At 38.2% G+C, this 26664-nt stretch overlaps 3 protein-coding genes and 1 pseudogene across 3 annotated transcripts; all 4 read left to right on the plus strand.

Annotated features, from left to right (window-relative positions):
- The first annotated feature begins 12173 nt into the window (after nt 1-12173).
- On the plus strand, nt 12174-13334 carry LOC145498262 (beta-1 adrenergic receptor-like). The gene has a single exon (XM_081478161.1). The coding sequence runs from the start codon at nt 12174-12176 to the stop codon at nt 13122-13124; it is 951 nt and encodes a 316-aa protein (XP_081334287.1). The 3' UTR covers nt 13125-13334.
- A 2095-nt stretch (nt 13335-15429) lies between these two features.
- On the plus strand, nt 15430-17175 carry LOC145497847 (beta-2 adrenergic receptor-like). Its single transcript, XM_081477706.1, has one exon. It carries the CDS (start codon nt 15929-15931, stop codon nt 16892-16894), a length of 966 nt encoding a protein of 321 aa, XP_081333832.1. The 5' UTR covers nt 15430-15928; the 3' UTR covers nt 16895-17175.
- A 1747-nt stretch (nt 17176-18922) lies between these two features.
- On the plus strand, nt 18923-20158 carry LOC145498096 (beta-2 adrenergic receptor-like; annotated as a pseudogene).
- Nucleotides 20159-21311: 1153 nt separating this feature from the next.
- On the plus strand, nt 21312-23568 carry LOC145497643 (trace amine-associated receptor 9-like). The gene has a single exon (XM_081477466.1). The coding sequence runs from the start codon at nt 22528-22530 to the stop codon at nt 23566-23568; it is 1041 nt and encodes a 346-aa protein (XP_081333592.1). The 5' UTR covers nt 21312-22527.
- The last annotated feature ends 3096 nt before the right edge of the window (nt 23569-26664 follow it).

Genomic DNA, 26664 nt, shown 5'->3' on the forward strand with positions numbered 1-26664 from the left:
ATAGCTTACTTATTGACCTTTATAGCTTACTGTGTTTTGTTTTGCATAGTGTATTGACTTGTATGAGACAGGAGAGCGCAAAAGAACGGTACCGCAATACCGTGAAGGACCTTCTTTTACCGAATACCGTCAGCCAAAAGGATGAAAAACCGCACACCGCCGGGCTAGATGATACCGCGATACCGCACATTAAGTTACGGAAATACCGCATGAAAAAAGGCGCAATACCGCAATACCGTAAACTCCAATGTCCCCCTCAGTACAGTTCATCGATGTGGATCGAGAAAGTGTGCTAATAGAAAACCTACCTCTTTTCCCTTGAATGATCCCATAGGTAATCTAATATCCACTGCCTTTGATTCCGGTGAGACATCATTAAATATTTTCGACGAGATGTGAGTATCTCCGGAAAGTCCATGTTGCGCAAACATTCCTGTGTGCAGCATTTGTATGCGTGCACTTGAGGAAACGAACGAACAAAAACGAATGAAAAAAAAAAAATGGGTAAAAATATTAAAAAGGGACAAAACAAACATTCATAATTTTTACATTTCTCAGATAGGGTGCAGTAAGTGGTTGACCCACTTACCGGCTTTATGAAGACCAAGTGTTTCGAAGAAACTCTCTATTCGACATGCAATATTTACGCTGGCTTGTCTGCGCATCCTTTATTATGTATGTCTATACTAACAGTGTTCTTTAGTACAGGTCAAATTTTCGTCACGTCTTCACTGAGGTGGGGGGAGGGGGTCGGTCTTGACGTCCACAAAAAAGGGCTTGAGAGGCTGGAAGAAGGAAGGGGTAATTGAGCTTTTGGGGTGCAAAAGCGCTGGGACCAGTTACTTGAAGGGTATATAACGCTATCCACTAGATAAATCACTTTCAAGTAGATTGCCCAGTTTGTTTTGTCAACACCTATCAACCGGATTGTGTTTTATTCGGTGGAGAGCATTAAGTATAGACACAACATTTACGTTACCTTCTAACGGCGAAAGCTTGGACTGATCAAGTTTGGGCCTGATTTTTCTTTCTTTACGGTTGCCTGATTCATGGACTTGAACTACACTAGGAGGTGCTATTGAAAAAAGGGGGAAATATGACCTAATGTTGGCCTCTGATAATGGAATTAACTATGTCTGCAGCATAAAATAATATTTATTAACAATTAGTACACAATTAACTTGATATAAGTAGTTATATATATTACGAAGGAGTGTGTGACGAGATAAAGATTGTCTACATACTCAAAGTGGAATTGTTTTAAGTTCATCAGATCTCCACGTAATTCATTTGATTATCAAATAAATGTTAACCTGCACTCATGGCACCCCTTTACAATATTGTTTTTACTATACTTTGCAGAAGACAGTCACGTTATTAAAATGTTGCTTTACAGTTTAAGCTGCACACGTAGTTAAAAATCGCAGCCCTAACCCTAACCCTAAGCGTAACCCTCAACAGCTGGTACAAAAGCATATTTTAAGAAACATGAGTGCTAGATGTCAAACTTTGGATTGACCATTTCCGGTTGCCATAGCATGAAAGAGAGATCATATTGATTTCAGTTCTTTAAGCTTACTCTCTATTAATTGTTCGACTGATGGCATTTTGGAACGGAGAGCGTCTACGCGTTCCCATCGTTTGTCGTCTGTAGCTTTTTTTGTGTGTTCAATACTGCTCAGATGTTTTTGATAGTCATTAAAATGAACCTCACAAAGTTCGCAAAATGTTATTTTTCTTTCTCTGTTAATAGGCCTTGTCTCCAACACGTGTGGTCCCCGGGAAAACATGGTGAAAGCGTCTGGCCATTCTTTCATTTCCAAAACTAAAGGCCTGTAGCACTCACTACGGTCAACAACCTTGATAAATGGTGGTCGTAACTTTCGCACTTTAACTGATGGGACATCGTTGAGCGAGCGTTTGTTACGTATACAAAGGGCTGAGTGCGTTCTTGTTAAGAGTTCAAGGTTCATTTCTTCCAGAAAAATGATATTAACGCCAAAGTTCTTAGCTTTTTCAATAACACTACCACTGTCTTGTTTCTTAGTTGTTCTTGCAAGAATCATTGCACCACGTGATGATGGATCTGTTAAGATTTTCTTTGATGTTGTACTTTTATCTCTTTCCAACTCTAAGCATCTGTTTGAGGTGATCAAGTGAGTTATTTTCCGGTGAAAAAACTCACTAAAACCCGCTCCACATTCAGTAAGGGAACTGGTAATTTTCCTCAAACTACTTTGCGATAAGCCAGGCAAATGTACGAACACTAATGCTCCTTGTAACTGACTGAAATCAAAGCTTGTCTCTTTGATAGCCGAATCTGCTAATTGGTATAAGAATAATGTATATAGAGCATTTTGATACACTACAAAAGGACAAAAAAGAGTAGTGATAGCTTATTTTATCTCAAACGAATGAAACGAAGTAATTAAATATCTTTTTCAAGCTAGTGAGGTTGCGTGCTGAAATCTGCGAGCCGCAAGCTAGATAGTAAAGAACCAAAATTCCAGTACAAGACCACGTAAGGTCACGAAAAGATCTCCTGTTAACGGGGTTTGAACAATACAACATAAGAATGTTAAAAAACATAACGACAAAAGGCAAAAAGTGAAAAAAAAAAACAACAAAAAAAAAAAACGACCCAAACAAACCAAAACTAACGAGACAATATGTCTAACAGCATTTGCAGCTAATTTCAAAAGTATCGCGTAATTGTTTTCAAATGCCAGCGCAACTTTTCAGAAATACTATGTGGCTAGAACTACTTAGTGGCTTTGTAGCCAACACCCATATTCCAACGAGTTATCATTTTCTACAATTGCTTCCAAAGAAGAATTAAAATATCATTGATAACCCTGGCCTTCTAAGCTGACGCTATTGGGGAAATTCCGGATTCATTTGCCGGCAATATAGCGGGCCAGTACATAATGGAGGCAAGCGTTTTTGGAGTTGCTTCTAAAACTACAGTGTTTCACTATTAGTTAGCAATCATTCCGGCCCCTTTGCTGGTCTCTGAAATTATACAGCCATACTGTAAGTAGCGTTTACTTAGTTGAACTATGAACAAGCGTACATAAACTTGACTAACCTCGTAATGGAGATCCTCCTTCATCATCCGAACTTTCTAAAGGAAAACAACCAGTATCCTCGCCGCTGTCTTGGCCAGCCGTATCTAACGGTCTTTCTTCTTCATTTTCGCTGAAATGCTGCACGGACCCGAATATTTCGCTTGTGTTTAAAGGACTGGTTTCGTCGCGCTCACTGATTTGCTCAAATAAGTCGCTTGTCGAAGGGCTTCCAAAGTTCTTTCCATCTTCTTTGTGTTCCTCCTCCCCCACTTCAGCATCCGAAGCCTTGAACAAGTCGCTTGTGGTAGGGCTGCTAGATATCAGATCCGCATTAGATAGCCTACGTGGCCTTTTCTCGCTGCCCTCAGTTAAAGCATTGCAACTTGGCTTTCTCTTCGTTTCCATACTTTCAGCGAAAGATATATCCTATAGGTCTTGTGCTCTGGATCACTAAGAAATGGGAATGTCATACGTTCTTTTTACCTGAGCATTTTGTAAGATAATAGAATTGAAAAACCGACATTTCACGCGTGTTCTACATAACTTTTCAGTACCGGTAATATATCTTTAGTCAGTCTTCAAATATCCGGGTATGTCAACGACGATATGATAACTTTGACCGCAAGTCACGTTTTTACTTCGCCCCCTTGTTGGGTATTCCGCAATACAATAGGACTCTATTGCGCTATGATATAGTGGGAATTCTGTTGTCTTGCACATTATTGAGTTAACTTCAGGTCCGTTCATTCAACTGAAAACAATATACTCTACTATAATGTCAGCAACCCGGCGGAGTTTACGTGCATCTGAAATAAAATGGTACCTTGTACAACAAGAGGATGCGAAAGTGTTCATTTTCAAGAACAACAAACAATTGAAGAATAGAGAAGGCCAGGATCTCGGAGAAGTTTCTAACATCTCCACCTCTCGAACAGATGTCAGTGACGAAAAGTTGAAGGTGATTGTTTAAACATCGTTTCTTTAGTCTTCAGCTTTGGGATTAAGACTTGTTACTACAAGCCTGCTATTATGTATCAGTTCTTTGCAATTATAATAACGAATCCAACTAAGCGTCTAAATTAAAGTAAAGTGAGGCGTTAAATCTGTGCATTGATACGGAAAGATTGGGATTTTTTCGTCTTAATTTTTGACCAGTGAAAATGTAAATGCCTGGTGTAAGTGTTTAGAGAAAATAGACGCCACTCCAACTGTTTTTAAAAGTAACTGAAGAGTGTTAAATTGCCATGGTCTTTAGACGATTTTCCATTACAATCTCAATTGTAAATGATCTGAATTCTTGCTCTTCTAGGTAGAATGCGCCAACGATAATGTTGGTTTACTGACAACCATGTTCGACTTCACAAAAAACGACTTTTCAAACTTGTTCAAAAGCACATGCTATTCAGCTAAACAATTCGTGAACCGCTTTTCCGAACTGGTATGGAAAAAGAGCGTTTCACCAGATCCGACAGAACTAGAGCTCTCGGCAACAAATTCGCAAGACCTCTCGGATGATCAGGACTGCAGCGCCGTTTGCCAGGTCATTACCACAGGAAAAGATGGCCCCAGAAAAAACACGACAAAACGGAAAGTTCCAATAACTGAAGAGGTAAGCCCGCCTGTTCCAGAAAAAAAGACTAAGGCGGAAAAGAAAATTGATAAGGAGTCCAGCTGTCCTGACGTTACATTTTTGCAGGAAGTGAAGAAGCACGCTGTGCCTGGTAAGTTTTATTATTTTTACTGAGAACAGATCACGAAATTCAACTAAACATTGTGCGAAATAATTTACGTACATTTAGTAAAAGGCGTGGTCTGTCTCTAGAAAAACTTTACAATCTTTTTAGAAACGAATCTCGCTACATTTTTCGTCCATACAGTGACGCCCGGTATCACGGCCAGTAGCAGCACAAAGTTGAAACTTAATTGAATTTAATTGAATTCAATACTTTTTATATACACTTGATCGCATTAACGGCTCGCATTAGCTATTTTGAAACCGCCTGCTATAATTCGACTAAATTAGTAAATATGGGCTTCTCCTCGTATAAAGATATGGCCAATGCACGGCTAAAACATCGGATGTCATAAAATGATAAAAATAGAATAATATGCTACAGAACAGACAACAGTTACGTTGATTGTTACGATTTATTCTTATCACAGGCTTGCACAAAGTCTTGGCAACATGTTTGATACCGCCCAGGCCTGAATTTACACTTCGGGGATTGGATGAAGTCCACCTTGCATTGCTGAAGGAGGAACTTGTATCTCGGCCAACTTCCTGTGGGAAACCAATGCTTGTCATAGCAAAGGGCCTATCGAATGCCTTAGATTTTGACACGAAAGACCTTGACAGTTATGAGTTAGAGGTGATTGGAGGAAATCATCGACGAGAGGTGATATCCCGAATAATCGCAACTTCCCCGGATGCTAAAACTAAAGAACTGTACAAGTTCGTCTACGTGCAAATTTATGCCGGTGAGTTGTTCATAGATTGTGCCCAATAAGTAAGAATTTAAGTACTCTTGAACATTCCGGAAATAGAATGTCAATCAAGCGCTTTGTATGGCCGGAAAACTTAAACACGTACACAAACGTGAATTTGTCTGCTTGATGCTAAGGCCCGGGTCGCATTAGGACCAATTTTGTCGAAAATTGTTTACTCTACACGCCTTTTTTCTAATTCGTGCTTTTTCAGAAATTTCAAAATCGGAAAAAAAAACATCGAAGATGCCGGTGTGCTTGGGTGGGGCTGACCGATTTTTGCAAATTTCGCAAAAAAAAAAAAAAAAAAAGAGGAAGAAGAAGCCCGCCGCCAAAGCTGTCAACGGTTGTGGTTGAAAAGGAAAAGAGCGGGAAATTTCCTCACTCAGACGTTTTCATTTCGTATGCACGATCGAAACAACAAAATAATACAGTCGTAATGCAAATTACCCCGTTCGGCCGCATGGCAAGTTTCGTGACTGGAGACAATTTTTGCCGCTAAAATTTTCTCTGTGTGATTGACTTTTGCATTTTACGTAAACTAAAATGCGACCGCAAATTTTATTTATCAATTTCATTTCCGCTCTTGCAATTTGATTTTTCCAGGCGTTTCAAAACCAGCCAAACTGAAAATTGGTCTGTAATGCGACCCGGCTATAATGCCTGTTCCTAGCAGAAATCGAAATGAAAACAACGTATACCTTTTCCACGTTTGTGGACTTACTTGGGTCGTAAACATAAACAGCATTAATTGGTCAGTTTAGAACTCGGTGTAAACCTGAATTGTCTTCATTCTCGGGCCAACATGTTTATGCGTGCAGATTACACGAGTTTTAATCGATGCAAATTTAACTTGTGTACTCTGCCTCCCAACTGAGTCTTTGATCACTGCTAGTTACGTTCTCAGTGTATAAAGTCCCATTGGGCGGGCTCCGCCCATCCACATGCATGTTTTGTATAGGGCTACCGCACCGATGACACAACACTTTTGTATGATATTTAACGTTCGCAGATGCGAGAGACTGTTTCGTTTCATTTTCCAGCGAATTGATCTCTTTATCGTGCCCCAATGAATGAGATTTATAAGATGATCTGAGTTTGCGGACCGCAAAAAAATCAGAACGACTTTATAAACTGGCGATTCGTGCCAGGCTGTCGATATCAAGATAAGGATATGTCATACTATCTTAATTTGGTAGGGTTCATGCGACCTTATGACCGCGCACGTGGACTTACTGAATAGGACCTGACACGTACATGTAAAAGTAGCTATGCCACGGCGCGCACAGCGCAACTGGAAAAATTGGCCATCGGTTGTCTTCCAACCTCAGGAAATTCGTATTTTTAGGTTCTTTAAAATCGAAAGGGTTTTTTTCGCACCAGTAAAATTGAGTTGAAATATCTAGTTTATCTAATGCATTTGTGGTAGTGTTTAGCAGTACAATAGTATTGCACGCGTAATGTAGATTTGTTTTCCGGTCGTGCTTGCGGATCAAAACCGCTTTGTCGGGGAAAACCTTTGATTTCCTTTTAGCTCCTTTTGTAAATACATCTATGTTTTTCTTTTTCTAATCAGAGATACCGGAGACTGAAACCGTATTGAGGTTGGCGCAAATCCACAATAAAACAGACAAAGTTCATCACGAATTTAACACCAAAGAAAAGGTATAGGGCTTAAGGCGTGAACCAATTGCATTGATAGCTATTTATGTTATTATTAAGTTTGTCTACATGTACAAGGCCGTTTAAAAACAGCTCGGATAAAAAGACAGCAAGATAATTCACGCGGTAAACTGTTGTTGGCAAACCCCGGCCTCTGTACGCACACATGTTCTGCTAGCGTTTAGAAGTCATTTTAATATTCCTTCTATAATAATAATTACATAAATAATACGCTGCATTCCATGATTTTATTCATTCTGGGGTATCAAGGCACTGCTTATATTTAGATATCATTCTTCGAACACAGAAGGTCTTGTTGTGTATTGGTAAGCATACGTTCTTAATCAAAATGTTTCTCAATAAACCGAACGACAATAGACAGTACTATACAAAGACCTTAAAGACACCTTAACCAAGCAATGGCATTTCCTGCAATTTAGATCGTTCTGTGCAAACAACAACTAATGGCCTCGTTCGGTGGTAAAAAATGCATCGAATGGAAGAATTCATGTGCTAGCATAGCAGGGGAGGAGGTAAGGAATCGTTTCTTTGCAGTCTTCTCATTAAACCTTATCGATGACTGTCTATAAACATGAGAGTAAAAAGCAGTTTAAAATAATTACTGTTTCGTCAACTGTGTGGTTTAAATTAACTGCACCGCACCTTTCCTCGAACACGCATAGTTGAAATTCGTGAGATCCTATCCTGGGGGCTCTGAGTATCGCGCAACACGTTAAATGCCCGTTGATGTACATTGTACCATCTCAGTTTTCTGAAGTTTGAATTTCATCACAGTTTATATTTTTTCAATCCGTGATAACCTTAACTTATCTGTAAATGTCTAAAAAAAGAAACAAACAGTTTAAATTCAAAAATATTTTTATTGTTTTTCAGCTCCCCAAAATGGAGACGATTTTTTTCTTAAGCTCCCTTCCTGACGATCTATACCAGTTAGTACTAGAAGTGTTCAACAAGTACGGCAAGTTGGAGATTAAAGGGCAGAAGGCTAAGACCAAAGATTTAAAGGCTGGCCTAAAAACGACACTTGACTGTCCGGTGTACAATTTTAAATGCCTCCGAGGAGATTTAACAAATGATGAGATTCGTGCTCTCCTCAAGGATATGATACAGCGCAAACTCTCATTCACAGAACTAAAAAATGAGGCAAGCCGTATAAAAGAGATTAAAGAAGTACAGCGACAATTTGTCACCAGAACGGGTAGCAAAAATTGGGAGGAGGTTATTAAGAGGTGTGTTCACTATTTATCATAGTATTGCTCTGATGTGAACGACAACAACGACGAGGACGACTTTCTTAACCACTCCACGTCTTTTTAACTCATTTTAACCTTTAGGTATTTTATACCTCAGCAGACCATCAGTTCAACCGTTTCTCCTATCGGCCTTGAAAGCTAATTTTCAACAAAGCACTTTTTTGATGAGCAGAAAGTTTCTACCGCACTATAACCTTTTTTTAGATTTATATTACACTTAGCAGCTTTTGCTTTCTCTCGCTCTATTGTATCTTTATCCGGATTAATTCAATGATAATCTGATCATAGAGCTTTGCTGGAGCTGAAATAAGACATAACACAGTGTCGTTTTGTTTTTATTTTTCCAATATTAAATCTTCAGATTTCCCGATTGGATTGAAGAGGAAAAGCTTCAAGCCTTCCGATTGTTGGCAAAGAAATCTAACTCCGGTCTGACAAGTTACATTGCGAGAGCTTTGAAGTGGGAAGAGGAGAAGAGCAAATCCTCGTCAGAAAGAGAATCCGCCAATGAAATAGCAATAACGGCCGCCAATGGGAAGAAGACTGCAATCGTGTTGACGTCTTTAGACGTACGCAAAATGAACAACCTTGATTTACAAGGCGAGGCACCTCTCTTCAGTGGATCGCCGTTAATCTTTTTGGAGTTTCCGAAGGTAGATAAATGATCTTGTAGGAATAATTTATACTACGTACTATTGTACTTGAGGAGATTTGTAAAATATAGACCATAATTCAATCCAAATAAAAGCATGATGGCAATCTGTTACTAATTAGTGAAAACTCAAATTTTCTTCACTTTTAGGACTGGGATAGCGAAATGCTGGAAAAGTTTCTTCGTAATGTAAAATCAGTTAACACCAGAAACGATGTGGCAGCTTTCCACATTATTGTTTTCCCGCCATCAACAGAGAGACTTTTGGCATTTCTTGCACTAGTGCCAAAAGTATTGGAAAATGCTGGCTTCAAAGTGGAAATGGCGTACACACATTTGGACAAAAATTATACAAAGAGCCGAGGTATTTGTAATTTCATCAATAATAAAAACTAGTACTAACACTCTCTCTTTTCCTTTTCGTAAGTCTGATTTGTTGGGGTCGAAAGCTGTACATTCCATGTGGTGGACTCTGGTCATACTCTGGTCATGCCCAAATATGAGAGATTCCATTTTATAAATGACTTTGATAAAAGCATCACTTCGAGAGGCAAGAAGGAGTCGTGTCTTTCAGTCATTATTATTTACCAAGTCATTTTTTCTTTCTTTCTTTCTTTTTTTTTCACAGATTCTAATAAGCTGACAGAAAACATGTTACCATTTATCGTGGGGCACTGCGGGGAATATATGCTTCCCACAAGTGTCAGTAACACGTTTCATTTCCCACAGCAAAATAAAGCGTCCAAACGTCACGACGGTGAAATTTCATTCAGAAGGGAAAAGCCCGTCGGTTTGTTCAAATCACTGGTGCGGACATATGGATTCGAAGATTGCTGGATCTTGGATCTTTGTAGTGGCGCAGGTACTACACCGATTTGAGTATTTACTAGAACGTTCATCTGATGGGCATGTTAGCTTTTTAAATGTCTGTTGCGTTTCATAAGAAAATTTTCAAGACATATATTAGCATGTGCTCAACTCTCTATCCAGGCAAAACAGGCCCTTTCCTCCTACCCTAGGTAATTTAATTTAATTCACTAAAATTAAAAATTAAACCAAAGTCTATACCTTTTCATTCTATACCGTACAAACGCTGATGAATTCTTAAACGAACAACTAATCATTTAAAAATCCATTAATATACAATTAATAACAAAATGAAGGTAAGTAGTTTAAAATACCAAAAACATTTTTGTTCAATACTCTACTAGGGTCAGCTGCCGTCGCTTCTTTGGAATTAGGAGTGTACAACTGTATTGTTGTGGAAAAAGAAGAAGAAAAAAGACGAGCAATAAGAAGACGTCTTGTTAATAAGCAGGGAGAAAACAAGCCCGGACAGTCGTAACTTATTCCTTTGTCGTCCATTTTAGTAAAGTATAGAGGACCCGATTGATTATCCACTATATGAACTCAGACTTAACAGTGATTATATTTTCAGAAATTATCACGTTTAGGATCGCTGTATATTCCAGCTAAAAGTTTTAATTGTGATGTTCGCTCGTTAGCGAATATTTTTAAAATGATTTATTTATCGAAATAATGATAAATGAGAAAAAAGGTTTGAAATTTCTTTTAAAAATCTGATCAGCTATATGTTTGGTGCGTGAGACATTTGAACTCGTATTACGGCTCAATTGTAATATACTGAGAAGATACCGTTAATAAAATTGCCAAACTTAATGCTTTGTCCTTTCTTTTCTTATCATACACAGTAGTTTTTTAGTGCAGAAAAATTTCGTTGTAAATAGCTCCCGGCATTTAGCCTTGGTCGTTTAAATATCGAAGGAAAAATCCACCCGGCGACGCAGTAAGTGTCGATGGAAATTTTCGGCGAAATTTTTTTATCGATGAGTTTTGCTTTTGTCAGCAAAGGTCAGTGGAACTTTTCACCGATATTTTAAATTTATTTGCAAAATATAGGTGGAAATATCCAGCGACATTTTATCTTTTTATAAATATCGATGATATCATGCTTTTTCCAGCAAAACGTCGGTGGAACTTTCCATTGATATTTTACATTTGTTTGCAAAATGTCGATGGAAATTTCCATCGACATATTTTTTATCTATTTGAAGATATCGATGATATTTGCTTTTGCTATCAAAACGTCGGTGAAACTTTTCATTGATATTTTACATCTGTTTGCAAAATGTCGATGGAAATTTCCATGGACATTTTTTATCTATTGAAGATATCGATGATATTTTGCTTTTGTCAGCAAAACGTCGGTGGAAAATTTCAACGATATTTTACATCTATTTGCAAAATGTCGATGGAAATTTCCATCGACATGTTGCTTCTGTCGGTAAATCCCATTACAATTAACGAGGTTTTTAGTCAAATATTTCGGGTTATGAATTTACAAAAAAGGAACAGTTTTTACTCAAACGCTTTACTTCTGGTAAAAGTATGGTCTTTTAAGGTTTTTTTGACAATACCTATGGGAAAGAATGTCAAAATTTGGATTAAGTTAACAGATTACACCGACATATGTCAAAGTGTGGTAAAATTAAACACAAATAGGGCAAAAATCGCAATGCAGAAACACAAAAATAGGAATTTGGTCAAAAATAAATTAAAAACGGCAATATTTGGCAGATTTCCACTATTTTAGAATATCACCTTTGGTTTTAGAACGTGTTTTGTGTCTGATTTTTTTGGGAGCCCTAAGAGAATTTCCCAACCTAGAATCATTAGAAGTTCCTGTCTAAAATAAACCATCTGCGTGCAAAGTATACACTTCATTTTTATGCCAAATAAAAACATTATAAGCTGCATTCTACTGGCTTAAGATCATTCGCGTAGACAGGACTGCCATTTGAAATCGTAATCGTCCTTTATTAATTTTATGCTATAAGATAGCTGCTTAGTTTTTTAGCCGTATGGTTGTTATAGGGAGCTATTAATACCATATTTGTAAGCTTCAAAGTTAATGTGTTCTTCATCTCCTTTTTGGTATATTTGTTGTTTCTATTAGAACAATTTTCATTTCCGTAACTTATACCTCTCGTATCGTCGTTGGCAAAACTTGACATGAATATTAGTTGCGGCTTCAACGAACGACTGAACAGTACGGCATCCATCGTTCTCTCATTGTGGTTCGCCTCCTCTGGTTTAGCAGCTGTCATTGGAAATGCAGTGGTACTGTGGTTATTCTACAAAAACCAGTCTTTACGAACAATTTCAAACCGATTTTTAGTCTCTTTGTGTGTGGCAGACTTCTTAGCAGGGCTTGTGGTGCACCCTATGTTTATAACTACCAGAGTTTTCGCTCAGCCACAAAGAGGTAACATCTTGCTAGACGTTATTCACATGGTGTGGATTCACTCAACTGCCGCCACAGTATTTAACTTATCTTGTGTTTCTGTTGACCGATTTATTGCCATTCGCTTTCCTTTTCGTTATCAGGACATTATAACCAAGCAAAGATGTTGCGCAGCGATTATAATAGTGTGGTTAATCTCACTGTTTCTTCCTTTCTCCTGGATTTTGCTAAATGCGACCACCGTAGAAGAATTCTGGTTTTCTTTATCATTTATATTTTTTAAACTTCCAATAACTGTTGTCACTTTGTGCTATATTTGGATTTTCACAGTCGCCAGGAAACAAGCTAGCAGAATAAAAAGGGAAAATCTTCAAAACTCGAACGAAATGAACACTCCTGTTCGTGTTATAAAAAATTACAAAGCTATCAAAACCATTGGTTTTGTGTTGGGTGTTTTTATTGTTTCATGGATGCCTTCTTTAGTGGTTTCAGTTGTTGATTATGTTACAGCAAATGACAAATGTTTTAAAGATAAACTGCTTTACGTTGTGTGGCCCTGGATTGAGGCAGTGGGTTTGACATCATCAGCGATCAACCCGTGGATATACTACTTCCGCAATGAAGAGTTTCGCGAAGCCTTGCGCCGCTGCTTCCATTGGTTTCCTTTGAACGTTACACCAGAATTTCCGTTAGAACGAAACCGGAATCAGAGAATGTGAGGTCAGAGGGGCAGCATTGCTCTGAATATCTTTGAAGACACAAATCAAACTGTAGTCATCATCGCCGGGTCAGGATGTATACACTCGCTAACTTTCCATCTCTATAACAGGATGATTTTGAAACTTTTAAGGACATTTAAAATCATTTTATCTTTTTCAGTTTGTTATTATTTTGCTGCACAATAAGTTAAAATAACTTTACAAATATCAAATCAAAGAGGCAAGAAAGCCCACGGAAACTAACAGGCTTATGTGAAGGACTGACCTGACCTCTGGAGTGATCCAAGACTCACTGGCCGGACGGTTTCATCTAACTATGTACATAAATAAATGTTTTCTAACTCACAAAAATGGTCATTATGTAGCATAAAAAAATCAAAAATATCAAGCTCTTTCTTGTGTAAAAAGCTCAGCTTAAGACTCATTAAAGTTTGGTTCAGTGTAACAATTACAGTATTAGTTTGTGAAGAACTGGGTTGCGTAAGCGCCAAACGAAACACATCAAGTATAAAGGTAACTTAATGAAGCACCTTGACGGGTTATTTTACAAGGCTGACGTCCGAGGAAGTAGCCTTTCTCTCAGTAGCGTGACCTGTGATTCTTTCTTTTCTCTCTCTGTAGCTCGATCTATGACAACCCAGTCAGTCAGTTCTTAGCTACTCTATCAATGTTGACAAGCCCCAAGAACTCCTAAGCGGCTGCCTCCGGCTGCTAACGCTTGAGCTCAATCTCCTGTTTCTTTTAGTTTTCTTCACGGTCTAAAACGCACTAAAGAGCCTTGGTCGAGCCTCTTCTTTATCGCCAAGGCCCCGCGTTTTCAAAAGATGAATGAGACACTGCATAAATTATCATGAATTATATTGATCATCAGGGAATGGGAACAAAACAATCCAATGCGATAGTGAAGAGCGAGGATCGTCCTGAGAGAATTCAAAGGTAGCTTAAGCAAACCACAAGGAAAATTAAACATCAACGAGAACGTCACCGAACAGAAGATTAAATGAGCAGAACAATATGTAAATGGCTATGCTATGCGCGTGCGTTTTGTATCTTGGTACATTTCTTAGCTTTCCATCTGCGAATCGACAACGTGGAATGACTTACTTCTGTGTATTTTGAATAGCTGAGCCAGGGCGGCTAATTTTTCGCATCTTCTTTTGGAATCGAAAGCTGCTGTTACTTATTTAACCAGAGCCGGTGTTTAGACCAATAGGTCTACTGAACAGATTTCAATCCATCATTTACTATACAAGGCGTCGTCCTCGACGTCGCCGTCATCATTGCTAAAGGTTCCTAATGAGGCATCCTCGTTTCCAGGGTGTTTTCCCCTGGGAACGAGGTTGCTTATAAGGACCGAGGGAAGCAGCTATAACAAAAGACCAATGGTATTGAGCTTCATTAATAAAAGATTTCTTACAGTACTGAAAATAAAATGGAGAAAAAAATCCTATAACACGGACAGAAATGATACCTTAAGTTCAACGGCGCAATTCTGATTAGAGCTGGCGTTTATTTGTTTGTTTGTTGTTGTTGTTGTTGTTGTTGTTGGTTTTTTTTTTTTTTTTTGACGTTTTAAATTCGCTAATTTATTTCACTCACTTATTTATCGTTTTCATTTTTCTCTAATTTTGTCTCCTTATTGTATCTACACCCTTAAGCCTTACTGCCAACCAACTTCTTTATGTAAATACTATTTCATTTCACTCCGTTCAATTAGCTTTTAAGTTATTCTGGCTGAATTTGCCTAATTTTCTGTTTTAATTTTCTTTTTTTTTTTTGTAACCAAGAGTTTTCTTTTTATTTTGGTAATAAAGTGTGTTGTTTCGTATAATATAAACACTTCCGTGTTCTTAGGCCATCGTAGCTTGATTAAGAATGTAATGCAAACAAAGGTTGTTTGTTTAAAAGAGTAAATTATAAAACTACAAGAAAACCACACAGGATCATTCGGGACAGTGTCTGGTCGAATATTTGACAGTCAATAAAACGATCTGATTGGTTTATATTTTAGTTATTGGCCCTCCGAAGTAACTTAGTCCATCATATTATTAACAGTTACTGGACGAGGTTGGGCAAAATATCGTGATTTGACGCCTACTGCCAAATCACGATATTTTGCGAGAGCCGAGTTCGTAAATATATTTTATCATTCGATCACGAAGTTTGTTTTCGTATTTAAATCACTCTCTGACAGCTCAGTGATCTGCCATTCTGAACGCAAGAACCTGGTTACAATTACGCATGAGCAGAATATTATTTGCAACATGGACGGTATTAAGCAATAGCGGACCATTATTTGTAGGCAGTCATTTGCAGGTCGCGTAGTGGGCTCTCAGCCAGTGAAAAGGAAGAGAAAATGCGTCGAATGATAATTAACAACTAGACCCTTCGTTCGCAAGGGCTACGGGTCAATAGCGCATGATATATAATCAAATGCCAGGTGTTGGGAAATTTTATCTAGCAATTATAACCCACTAAATGGTGATGTGATCAAGACAATGATTCAGAAAATAAACTACGGCACGACTTCTTAAACTGAGCCAATCGGGAGAAAGTTGAAAACAATGGATGGTGATTATTTTCGTTAACAGACCAATGATTCTACAGGTTCCATGCGATAGCTCCAGAAATTGCTTTCTAAAAATAATCAGCAAGCTTTTTGGGGGGTTTACTAAGTTTAAAAAAAAAGCACATTGAATATTTTTTTTTTTCTCAGTAACAGCGATGTAGAAAAAAATGGCAAACTTAGTCAGATTCTTTAGAATTATTCTCTGAATGTTATTATTTTAGTTAACTTATCAAACATGAATGTGAGCTGCCTCAACGAGCGACTGAGCAATGCTTCATCCATCGTTCTCTCATTGTGGTTCGCCTCCTCTGGTTTAGCAGCTGTCATTGGAAATGCAGTGGTGCTGTGGTTGTTCTACAAAAACGAGTCTTTACGAACAATTTCAAACCGATTTTTAGCCTCGTTGTGCGTAGCAGACTTTCTAGTAGGGCTTGTTATAGACCCTGTCTGGATAGCCATACGATTTTCCACTCAACCTCCAAGAACTCACATTTTGAAACAAGTTATAAACTTGCTATGGATTCACACAACTGCCGCCACAGTATTTAACTTATGTTGTGTTTCTGTTGACCGATTTATTGCCATTCGCTTTCCTTTTCGTTATCAGAACATTATAACCAAGAAAAGATGTTACGCAGTGATTATGATGGTGTGGTTGATCTCATTGTTTCTTCCTTGCTCCAGGATTTTGGTAGATAATCAGACCAACGTTGAAAAACTGTGGTTTTCCTTAACATTTATAGTTTTCGTTCTTCCATTAACTGTTGTCACTTTGTGCTATTTCTGGATTTTTGAAGCCGCTAAAAAACAATCTAGAAGAATACGAAGGGAAAGTCATCAAAACTCCAACGAAAACAATATTCCACAAAACACACAAAATTACAAAGCCATCAAAACTACTGGTTTTGTATTGGGTATTTTTATCGTTTCATGGATGCCTTCTTTAGTGGTTTCAGTTGTGGATTATGTGACAGCAGGCGACAAGTGCGTTGATCATAAACTGGCCTATGTTGTGTGGCCCTGGATCGAGGCAATCGCGCTTACATCATCAGCGATCAACCCGTGGATTTACTGTTTCCGAAATGGAGAGTTTCGAGATACATTACGCCTCAATTGTCATCTGTGTTCATGTCTTAACTCAAGGGATCCAGCAGATCGCGGTCTGGAATCAAATATACGAATGCTGTGGTTTCTGCAGTGATTTGAGGCTTTTTAGAAAGCGGTGTCGCCATCTCACATGAGCTAGCTCGCGTCGTGCCACACCAAACCGATAACTTTACATAATTGAATCTCCTACATAAAGCTCCGGTCCTTTTACATTAAATAGCTCGTACAGGTGATCTAGTGTACAGTTAAAGTTTTCTGAACTGATTCGGAGTTGTAGTAATGAACTTGGACCTTTCAAGCTAACAGCAGAATGCTTGGTTAGTTTTGATACCCAAGAATTTCATACTAGAGCAATGTTCGTTATCTGCTGAGTTTTCTTTCCTTTTTCATGAAAATACAAGTATAAAGCAAGACTACAAAAATTACTCCAAATACTAGCATCATCCCTATAAGCAAGACAAAACCATTAAACTGTGTAGCATTTCTAAGGGGCTAAAGGGTAGCCCAGGAGCAGTACCAGTTGTCGCTAGATTTGTCTTGATACAAATGCAGTACTGATTGCACGACACACAGGTATTCCTATGCCAAGGTTTAAAGGTTTGAAAGTTATAAATGCAATCTTACATCGTTGATCACTCCTTCAATAAAACGCCATATGTTTATAAACATTCTGTCCTTGAAATCCGGAACGATAGCATTTATTTTACTTTGTTTTTTAGTTTTTGTTGACGTTGTGTTTTTTTAAAAGGCTGGACAACTGACAACTGACAACTAAAATGACAACTGACAATGGACAACTGACATGAACAGTTTTTCACTCATCCTAAAAATTGAATACAGACTCTTTCACTGTCTGTAAGGCATCATGGAAGGTATTACTTAGCCTGCATCCAATCAAAGAAAGGCTGAGTTAATTGATTCCCAACTTCATCTGTACCCATCTTCTTTTAAACTCTAGTTCTTGATGAATTGTTACTATTCAGATTAAGGGCCCATTAACCGATTCATGCGCGCGCTCGCGCGCGTTGCTAAGGAGGTGAAATTTCACTTCCGGTCACTTACGTCAGCCTGAGCACGGAAAATAAAAACAACTCAAAAAGTTGCAAAGTCGCATACATTTTAGATGTTTTTCTTTGTGTTTCGCAAAATGCAAAGTAAAAAAAGTACAAGCAAAGACAAATTAAGAGAAAGACCGTATAACAAGAGCAATAGAAAGAGAAAAACTAACTCCGTGTGGCTTTGTTTGATCTTACCGAAGTGCGCTGGTAGTGTAAATTGCGCGCGCGCTGATAGGGTAACTTCCAATAGATATCGGGCGCACTTCCGGTTTTTTTAAATGCTAAAGGAAATACGGGTTTTCATAAAATCCAGCCTTTTTCGACGAATTCCGATTAAAGCCAACGTTGGCAACATAGCTATGCATTCCTTTTTCGGAATCATGCTTTTTTCCGAAAATTACGAATTTTTCAATATTTTGAAATGCTCTCAAAATCTGACTTTTTAGAAATGAAACAAAATCGATGCATAGCGTAATGAGGATTTAAATTAGAATATTAAATGAATGAAAAAAATTCCGAGAAAGTAATTTGCCTGGGAGCCTTTGCATTTTTTCTTTATTAGTCACATGACCATGGACGTGGCCTGATGACGTCATCACTAGTGTTACTGATCATGAAAAAGTTGAAACACATGAAATAACTCTGAACTAACTAAAAATGACGAGGTTATATGAGACTAAATTTTCCTTAGCAACGACTCGAAAAGATTTTTTTATGCAAAATAAAAACATCCAATTAGCTGCATTCTACTGGCTTAAGATCATTCGTGTAGACAGGACTACCATTTGAAATAGTAATCTTCATTTATTAATTGTATGCTATAGATAGCTGCTTATTTAGCCGTATGTTTGTTATAGGGAGCTATTAATAACATTTTTGGAAGCCCTAAAAGAATTTCTTAACCTAGAATCATTAGAAGTTCCTGTCTAAAATAAGCCATCTGCGTGCAAAGTATACATTTCATTTTTATACGAAATAAATGCATACGATTAGCTGCATTCTACTGGCTTAAGATCATTCGTACAGAAAGGTCTAGCACTTGAACTCCGAACACCTTCCATTTAAGTTACACTTGTCTTGTCGTCGTTAGCAAACTTAACAGTAACATGAATGTTAGCGGCTGTTTCAACGAGCGACTGAGTAGTGCGGCATCCATCGTTCTGTCACTGTGGTTCACCTCCTCTGGTTTAGCAGCTGTCATAGGAAATGCAGTGGTGCTGTGGTTGTTCTGCAAAACGAGTCTTTACGAACAATTTCAAACCGGTTTTTAGCCTCGTTGTGCGTAGCAGACTTTCTAGTAGGGCTTGTTATAGACCCTGTCTGGATAGCCATATGATTTGCCACTCAGCCTCAAAGAGCTCACATTTTGAAACAAGTTATAAACTTGCTGTGGATTCACAAAACTGCTGCTACAGTCTTCAACTTATGTTGTGTTTCTGTTGACCGATTTATTGCCATTCGCTTTCCTTTTCGTTATCAAGACATCATAACCAAGAAAAGATGTTACGCAGTGATTATAATGGTGTGGTTGATCTCACTGTTTCTTCCTTGCTCCAGGATTTTGGTAGATAATCAGACCAATGTTGCGGAAAAACTGTGGTTTTCCTTAACATTTATAGTTTTCGTTCTTCCATTAACTGTTGTCACTTTGTGCTATTTCTGGATTTTTAAAGCCGCTAAAAAACAATCTAGAAGAAGGGAAAGTCATCACAACTTCGACGAAAACAATACCCCACAAAACACCCAAAATTACAAAGCTATCAAAACCATTGGTTTTGTGTTGGGTGGTTTTATTGTTTCATGGATGCCTTCTTTAGTGATTTCAGTTGTGGATTATGTGACAGCGGGCGACAAGTGCGTTGATCATAAACTGGCCTATGTTGTGTGGCCCTGGATTGAGGCAATCGCGTTGACATCATCAGCGATCAACCCGTAGATTTACTGTTTCCGAAATGGAGAGTTTCGAGATACATTACGCCTCAATTGTCATCTGTGTTCATGTCTTAACTCAAAAGATCCAGCAGATCGTGGTCTGGAACTGAATTAAATACGAATAAACATTCTAGCTCTGGGGTTCATCCTAGCCAGACATTGTGTACCTCAAACTGCCGCTTATAAGCCCTGGGTTTATACAACTTAGTAAAAGTTTTTAGATGGGCTTCTAAACGGAGGGGTTATATCCAAGGAGACTTATAACAGGGATATTAAAAAAAACATTTCGAAACGAGCTATTGCTGCACATGTTGATCGAAATAGATCAGTTTCATTTACTGGTAATTATGCTTTAAAACGTCATAATGATACGAATTGAAAACAAGGAAGGCTAGATGCTAGAAGAGGGCTTGTATCCGGGGGGCCTTATAACCGGATGCATTTTTTAGTTTACAGATAAATGGTCCTATAACCGGTATGAGTTACAGGTTCCGGTATAAGTTCCGGGTACTTGTATTTAGAGTCAGGGAAAATTCGCCTCAGTTAAAACGCCTGTCTCTCAATCTCTGGCACAGGATTCAAACGATATAACACTTCTCGTATGTAAATTAAATAAATGATTCATTTCAAAATCCAGCTATATTTTAATGACTTGTGTTGTATGCTAATGTTCTTGAAATAAGAAGGAACTTTTGTTTGATTTACGTGGGGTACAAGAAACTTGCAAGAAGATTTTATCATGTCTTTTTTTTTTAATTAATTAAAAAGCACCTCTCGCAATTATTAGAACGACAAACACGAAAAAAAACATTCATGAACTGTCCATATTCCACAATTCAGATCACTCAGGGGGCCAAAACGTTTATCCCTGAATTTTTTCCAGATAATTAATTTGCCATGCATTTACATTTTCTGTGATAAGCCGACCAGTCAAATTTTTAGCCTTGCCATCCAATTGACTAAAGAACGGGCCTCATTTTCCATTCATCGAAATGGGTAATAGTTCCGCGAATGAGAAGTTAAATGATTTCTTTTAGAAATAATACCAAACGTTGTCGGTTAAAGAAATAATTTTTAGGTTAAATACGTGATTTAATTAACTGACTCACTTCTTGAATAAAACCAGAAGGCTGGAATTTCTATAAAACACCTTGTTTTAACCAGCCCCGTCAGTAAGATTCATATTCACACAAAACCGTTCATTTTTCGTCTCATTTTGATTTAAAGTTTTGGCTTCGTTTTCACTTATTTCCAGTGGAACAACCTAGCAGCCAGATCTTGCCTTTCCGAACCAACTTTAGCAAGTCCAGAATTAAATGACGTCACCCATTCCCAGACTTCGGTCGTGTTCTATTGGGATCAACCGTTTCAACCGCAACCGGTTTGGGATACGGTCAACGTTTCTCGATAGAATATTTTTCCAACCGTTTTCGGTTCAAACGCGGTAACTCCTGGGAATACTCGCTACGCAAGCTACAATCACGCGACATAATCACGCAAATGCTTTTTCGACAGTTTCAACAGTGGTTTGAGGCCGGTTGCAAAAGTTGTTCAACCAAACCCGGCCACCAAAAACGGCTTTGCCCCAAATAGAACGCGAAAAAAGCCAACCAACCCAACTAACCAGAAACGGTTGATCCTAAAAGAACACAACCTTCAACTGGTTCTTCGTGTGCTGTCACAAGAGCAAAAGTCCATTCTTTGGACTACATAGCCTGCGAACAGGCTCCCGGCGAGGACGGAAAAAAATTTCAGAGAGCGCGAAACAGATGAATTCGGAGAGCAAAGCGATCGGGGCGGGGACAGGGCTCACCGGGAGTCTGTTCGCAGGCTATGGACTACGCTGACGTGCATCACCAGTCCCCTGATCACGTGAGAATTCGTCAGAACCTCGATCACAAAGAGAGAGGTTTTCGCACTTCGCCTACGACTGCAAAAAATCAGTATGTCTGATTCCCCTAAAAATACTCAACCGGTGAGCTTTAGCTGTAAGACCATTGTTTCGTACCGTGTGGGTAATAAAAATAACGTTTTCGGTTTGAACGCGGCGCCTACATACAAAATAAAACTTTTGGGTCTCTTCCAGACCTCACTTTTTAGACAAAAATGCATCCAGTCAAAATTTTGCGACTTTTTCATGTTAAATTTTATGGTATCAGCTTGTACTAGCTTAATTCGTACCTCACAGAATGTCTCCCCAAATTTTACTTATATTATATTTGATGCTCTTTGGCCGATCCTGTCAACCATCATAAAGTGATGGTCAGTTCCGTAGATATTATGAAATACCTTAAAACCTGATCAAATCTCAGAATAGCTGATTATATTAACCTGTGAATTGTAAAAAACTGTTTCACTTAAGCCGCCGACAAGTTATTTCACAGTTGTAGCCAAATGCCAGGTGTTTCGAGTTTTTATTCAGCCAGCATCATGAAACAGCCGCAGATATAAATCAAAATGCGACTATTTGAGTCGAGTCACTTCAAATCAGTGAAGTCGACCAATTATATCGTTAATTCAGAACAATGGACGGGGATGCTTTTCCTAGACAGGCCAATGGCTTTAAAGAAACTGCTTTCTATAGAACAACAAGTCGTGTCAGTGTTATAATTGTTTGTTCACCTTATGGAAAACGAATATTTCTATCTTACATTTAAATCTTTCTGTAGGAGTGGCGTTCGTACCATTGACAAACTTCGACTACTTCTGGCTTTTCTTTGTCGCGGACTAACTCAACATGAACATCAGCTGTCTTAACGAGGGACTGAGCATTGCGGCATCCAGCATTCTCTCACTATGGTTCTTCTTGTCTGGTTTGGCAGCTGTCATTGGAAATGCAGTGGTGCTGTGGTTATTTTACAAAAACAAGTCTTTAAGAACAACCTCAAACCGATTTTTAGCCTCGTTGTGTTTAGCAGGCTTTCTAGTGGGACTTGTTATAGACCCTGTCTGGATAGCCATACGATTTGCCACTCAGCCTCAAAGAGCTCACATTTTAAAGCAAGTTATAAACTTGCTGTGGATTCACTCAACTGCCGTCACAGTATTTAACTTATGTTGTGTTTCGGTTGACCGATTTATTGCCATTCGCTTTCCTTTTCGTTATCAGAACATCATAACCAAGCAAAGATGTTACGCAGTGATTATAATGGTGTGGTTGATCTCACTGTTTCTTCCTTTCTCCAGGACTTTGGTAGGTAATCGGACCAAGGTTGAAAGCCTGTGGTTTTCTTTAACATTTATTACTTTCGTACTTCCAATAACTGTTGTCACTTTGTGCTATTTTTCCATTTTTAAAGCCGCCAGAAAACAAGCTAGCACAATAAAAAGCGGGGGAAATCATCAAAACTCCAACGAAAAGAACGCTCCTGCTTGTGCTATGCAAAATTACAAAGCTATTAAAACCATTGGTATAGTGTTGGGTGTTTTTATTGTTTCATGGATGCCTTCTATAGTGGTTTCAATTGTGGATTATGTTACAGCAAGTGACAAGTGCGTTGATCATAAACTGGCGTATGTTGTGTGGCCCTGGATTGAGGCAATCGCGTTTACATCATCGACGATCAACCCGTGGATTTACTGTTTCCGAAATGGAGAGTTTCGAAATTCTTTACGCCTCAATTGTCATCGCTGTTCATGTCTTCACTCAAGAGATCCAGCAGATCTCAGTCTGAAATCAGATACGAGTAAAATTTCTTGCGCTAGGGTCCATGCTAGCCAGGAATTATATGCGAGACAAAGTTCTGATACTTTAATGTATTTGGTGTCTATAGGTTAAATGGGAAGATTCGTCTTAGTTAGAAAAAAAAAATTCCTGTCTCTTAATTTCCGGCACAGGATTCAAACGATTTTGTACGTCTTGTATGTAAATTAAATAAATGATTCATTTCAATTCTCTTCCTCTAAAACTAGCATGTTTTAATGACATATGTTGTACGTTGATGTCGGTTGAAATAACAACGAAGTTCTAGCTGAGTTAGGTGGGTACAAGATGCTCGCACAAAGATTATGTTTCTCTGACCAATTTATGCAAAGACATCGCTCGCAATTATTATCAAGACAAACGCGAGGAAACAGTTTTCATCCTAACAGCAAATTGTTTTCTTTTCTACAATGTTTTTGAAACGTAATTAGGCGAAAATCATTTCCATAATAGCGAGTTTTAATAAGCTTTGCACTGCAATTTTGAGTTTTGACCGCCAGGAATTGCCCTAAATTAAAATAGAAATCTGAGTTATTCCACATTGTGTTTGTTATGTGCAGATTAATTGAAAGATTCATTTCGTTTCAAATCCTTGTCAAGTTACCTATTCTCTCGATGACATGCGATGTACACACAGTCGTATAGAGCGTTTGTCTTAACATCAAAACCAAAGTAATTGCTCTATCCAATCACAAAGGACACAGACAATACAGTGAACCAATCAAAGCTCAAACTAATTACATGTAGCTGACGCAAAGCGCGGGAAAATGTGCGCGAACGAGTCACCGTTGGTTTTGGTTTTACTTCTGATTAGATGAAAAAGTGGCGCAAGTTTTTTTAAGCTGGTCGTCATAGTAAGATATTTCAGAACAACAAGATAAGGTGTTTCAATACAATGAGCTTCAACAAATAAATCAGAATGTTCCTCTTTACAGAGCTAAACCCAAACATATAAAATTAACTCTTTACTCTCAGGATACGCCCTTGACTTCCATATCCTGTATATCAAGTTCAATATTTTAAAGTAATATAATATAAATGTAAATAAAAGAGAAAGGTTAAACCTCTTGTCGAAAAATTTAAGAACAGAAAATGGATGTAATTTTGTATCAGTGTCAGATTACTTAACTTGACTTTAATTTATTTGTTATCTTAGCTCTAGTTAATGAAAGAAGAAACATACATATTGTCACATATATTTACATGGAAGGTGAAAGAAAACTACAATGTAGACAATAGATCAGATAATATGTTATGCGGCTCACATTTATTTACACGAGCTTAGAGAGTCTGGTGTTTCAATTTTTATCAAGAGGTGACGAGAAAAACTGTTTCTTATTCCAAGTCTGGTTCACTGGTCGTTTGAGACGATTACAACTTTACAGCGTGTGACAAACTTACCGTAAGTTTATGGCACGAATTTCTGTCTTGCAGTAAAATTCTGCTGCAATCGGCTTGCTAGCCCGGTTGCCTAACGGTTCGAGATCGCTTACCCACTCTTACCAGGGAGTTTAAGAAAACTTCGAGAGTAACGGCAACGGACACGTCGCTAAACAAAAGGTTTAATAAACAAGACAATGGCTGTGCATTATAATTCTTGGTACATTTCTTTGCAGGCCTCAGCAAAACAGCAAAGTGAACTGACCAAATTCTGCGTTGTGTGGAGAACGTGAACGACGACGGATATTTTTTAAGTTTCTATTCCAAATTTACCGCTGTGTTTCAGATTCAATTTCGTGATAGTTTTGACAGTGAGAAACAAACAAAACAACTTAAGCAATATCGAGAGTTTCGAAGGTAAAATCGTGTAAAATATAAATTCATCCCCAGTTTATCGACGTTGTCCGCGGCGTCGACGTCTTGGTCACTTAAACTCCCTACTCCCTCTTCGTGCGCGACTTCGGACCGTCTGAGTCTCTAAGATTTGCTGACGATTGTGTTGTATGGCAAATAAAATATCCCAGGATTTTAGACTTGTTTTAGGAAGCAACGAGGGTCGTTTTCTCAACTGACCAAGTTTCTGATGAAAGTTGTTTGCTCGACGTTTGCATGACGCGAGCAGCACTCGCTTCCAAAGTCCTATACCACAACCTTCTGCTGTCTTAATCGATCAGGAACCCAATAAACCCCTTTCAGAACCATCTTGTAATCCTACCACTAAGTCCGTAGCTCTCCTGCCCTATGTGTGCTGAAGATATTGCTCCTTATACTGGTTTAGTTTATTTTGGTTCTTTTATTTCGAGAATTTTTCAGTGTGTATCGTATCGGTTTCAATTGAATTGTGCTCAGCACAATCTGGTCCACATTTTAATTTTGTTTGACATGCTAGAGTCCACATTGGCCTTCACGTTGATGTATTCAGTGTTATTATGTTTTAGTAAATCTTTATACTTGAGGGAATGCAGAAGTCACTGTATATAAAATTAATTGTTAAAATCTTTATTGAGCAAACTTGCGCGAACACCTTATCCCGAAAGCTTCTGTACATGTGATACAGCTTAAAACATTAAATTAGAAGCTAAAATAGATTGACACGATTTCAAATGAAATTAATCTTTTGAGGTAATCGATAAATGAGAGATGCACTCGAATATAATCTGGCTATCTAATTTCCTGGTGTTTATATTTGTAGTTTTAGATAGGTATTCATTTGATATGGTAGGTTCACATCGGCCCTTTCGCTGCCTTTGCTCAAACCTACATATCAAATAAATAACAAGTAAATGTCTTGGACCAACTAATCCCGCTCTTTACTTCTTGTTATAAATTGCTCTGGTCTAACGAAGAGAATAACTAGAGGGTGGCAAAGGGTTTTTGCGTTACGCGTGATCGCCCCAAAATTAGCAGCGTGATGCGTGATTGAGACCAAATTAGCCGCGTGACACGGAACAGGACATCATAACGTGATGCGTCATTTGCTATTTTACAAGTAGGTGATGCGTGATTTACCAATTATATTTCCGTGATAAGTGAACGTTCTTTCAACTAGAAGGATAGTATTCATTCAAAGTAAATAGTAAATAGAGTCTTAAAAAAATCATCAAATCGTGGCAGACGTGACACCATTTTCTGGTCTTTTTCATTCTTTTGTTGACCTCTGATGTCTTTGATCTTCGTGGATCTCATGGTACTATAGGTCCAAACAATTGTGATACAAGTTATAGGAATAGG

Source organism: Orbicella franksi, chromosome 9, assembly GCF_964199315.1.
Source record: "Orbicella franksi chromosome 9, jaOrbFran1.1, whole genome shotgun sequence".
NCBI lineage: Eukaryota > Metazoa > Cnidaria > Anthozoa > Scleractinia > Merulinidae > Orbicella > Orbicella franksi.

Bases quoted from the DNA above. Each gene is read 5' to 3' on its own strand.
- LOC145498262 (XM_081478161.1), top strand. From the start codon at position 12,174: ATGAATATTAGTTGCGGCTTCAACGAACGACTGAACAGTACGGCATCC.
- LOC145497643 (XM_081477466.1), top strand. From the start codon at position 22,528: ATGAACATCAGCTGTCTTAACGAGGGACTGAGCATTGCGGCATCCAGC.
- LOC145497847 (XM_081477706.1), top strand. From the start codon at position 15,929: ATGAATGTGAGCTGCCTCAACGAGCGACTGAGCAATGCTTCATCCATC.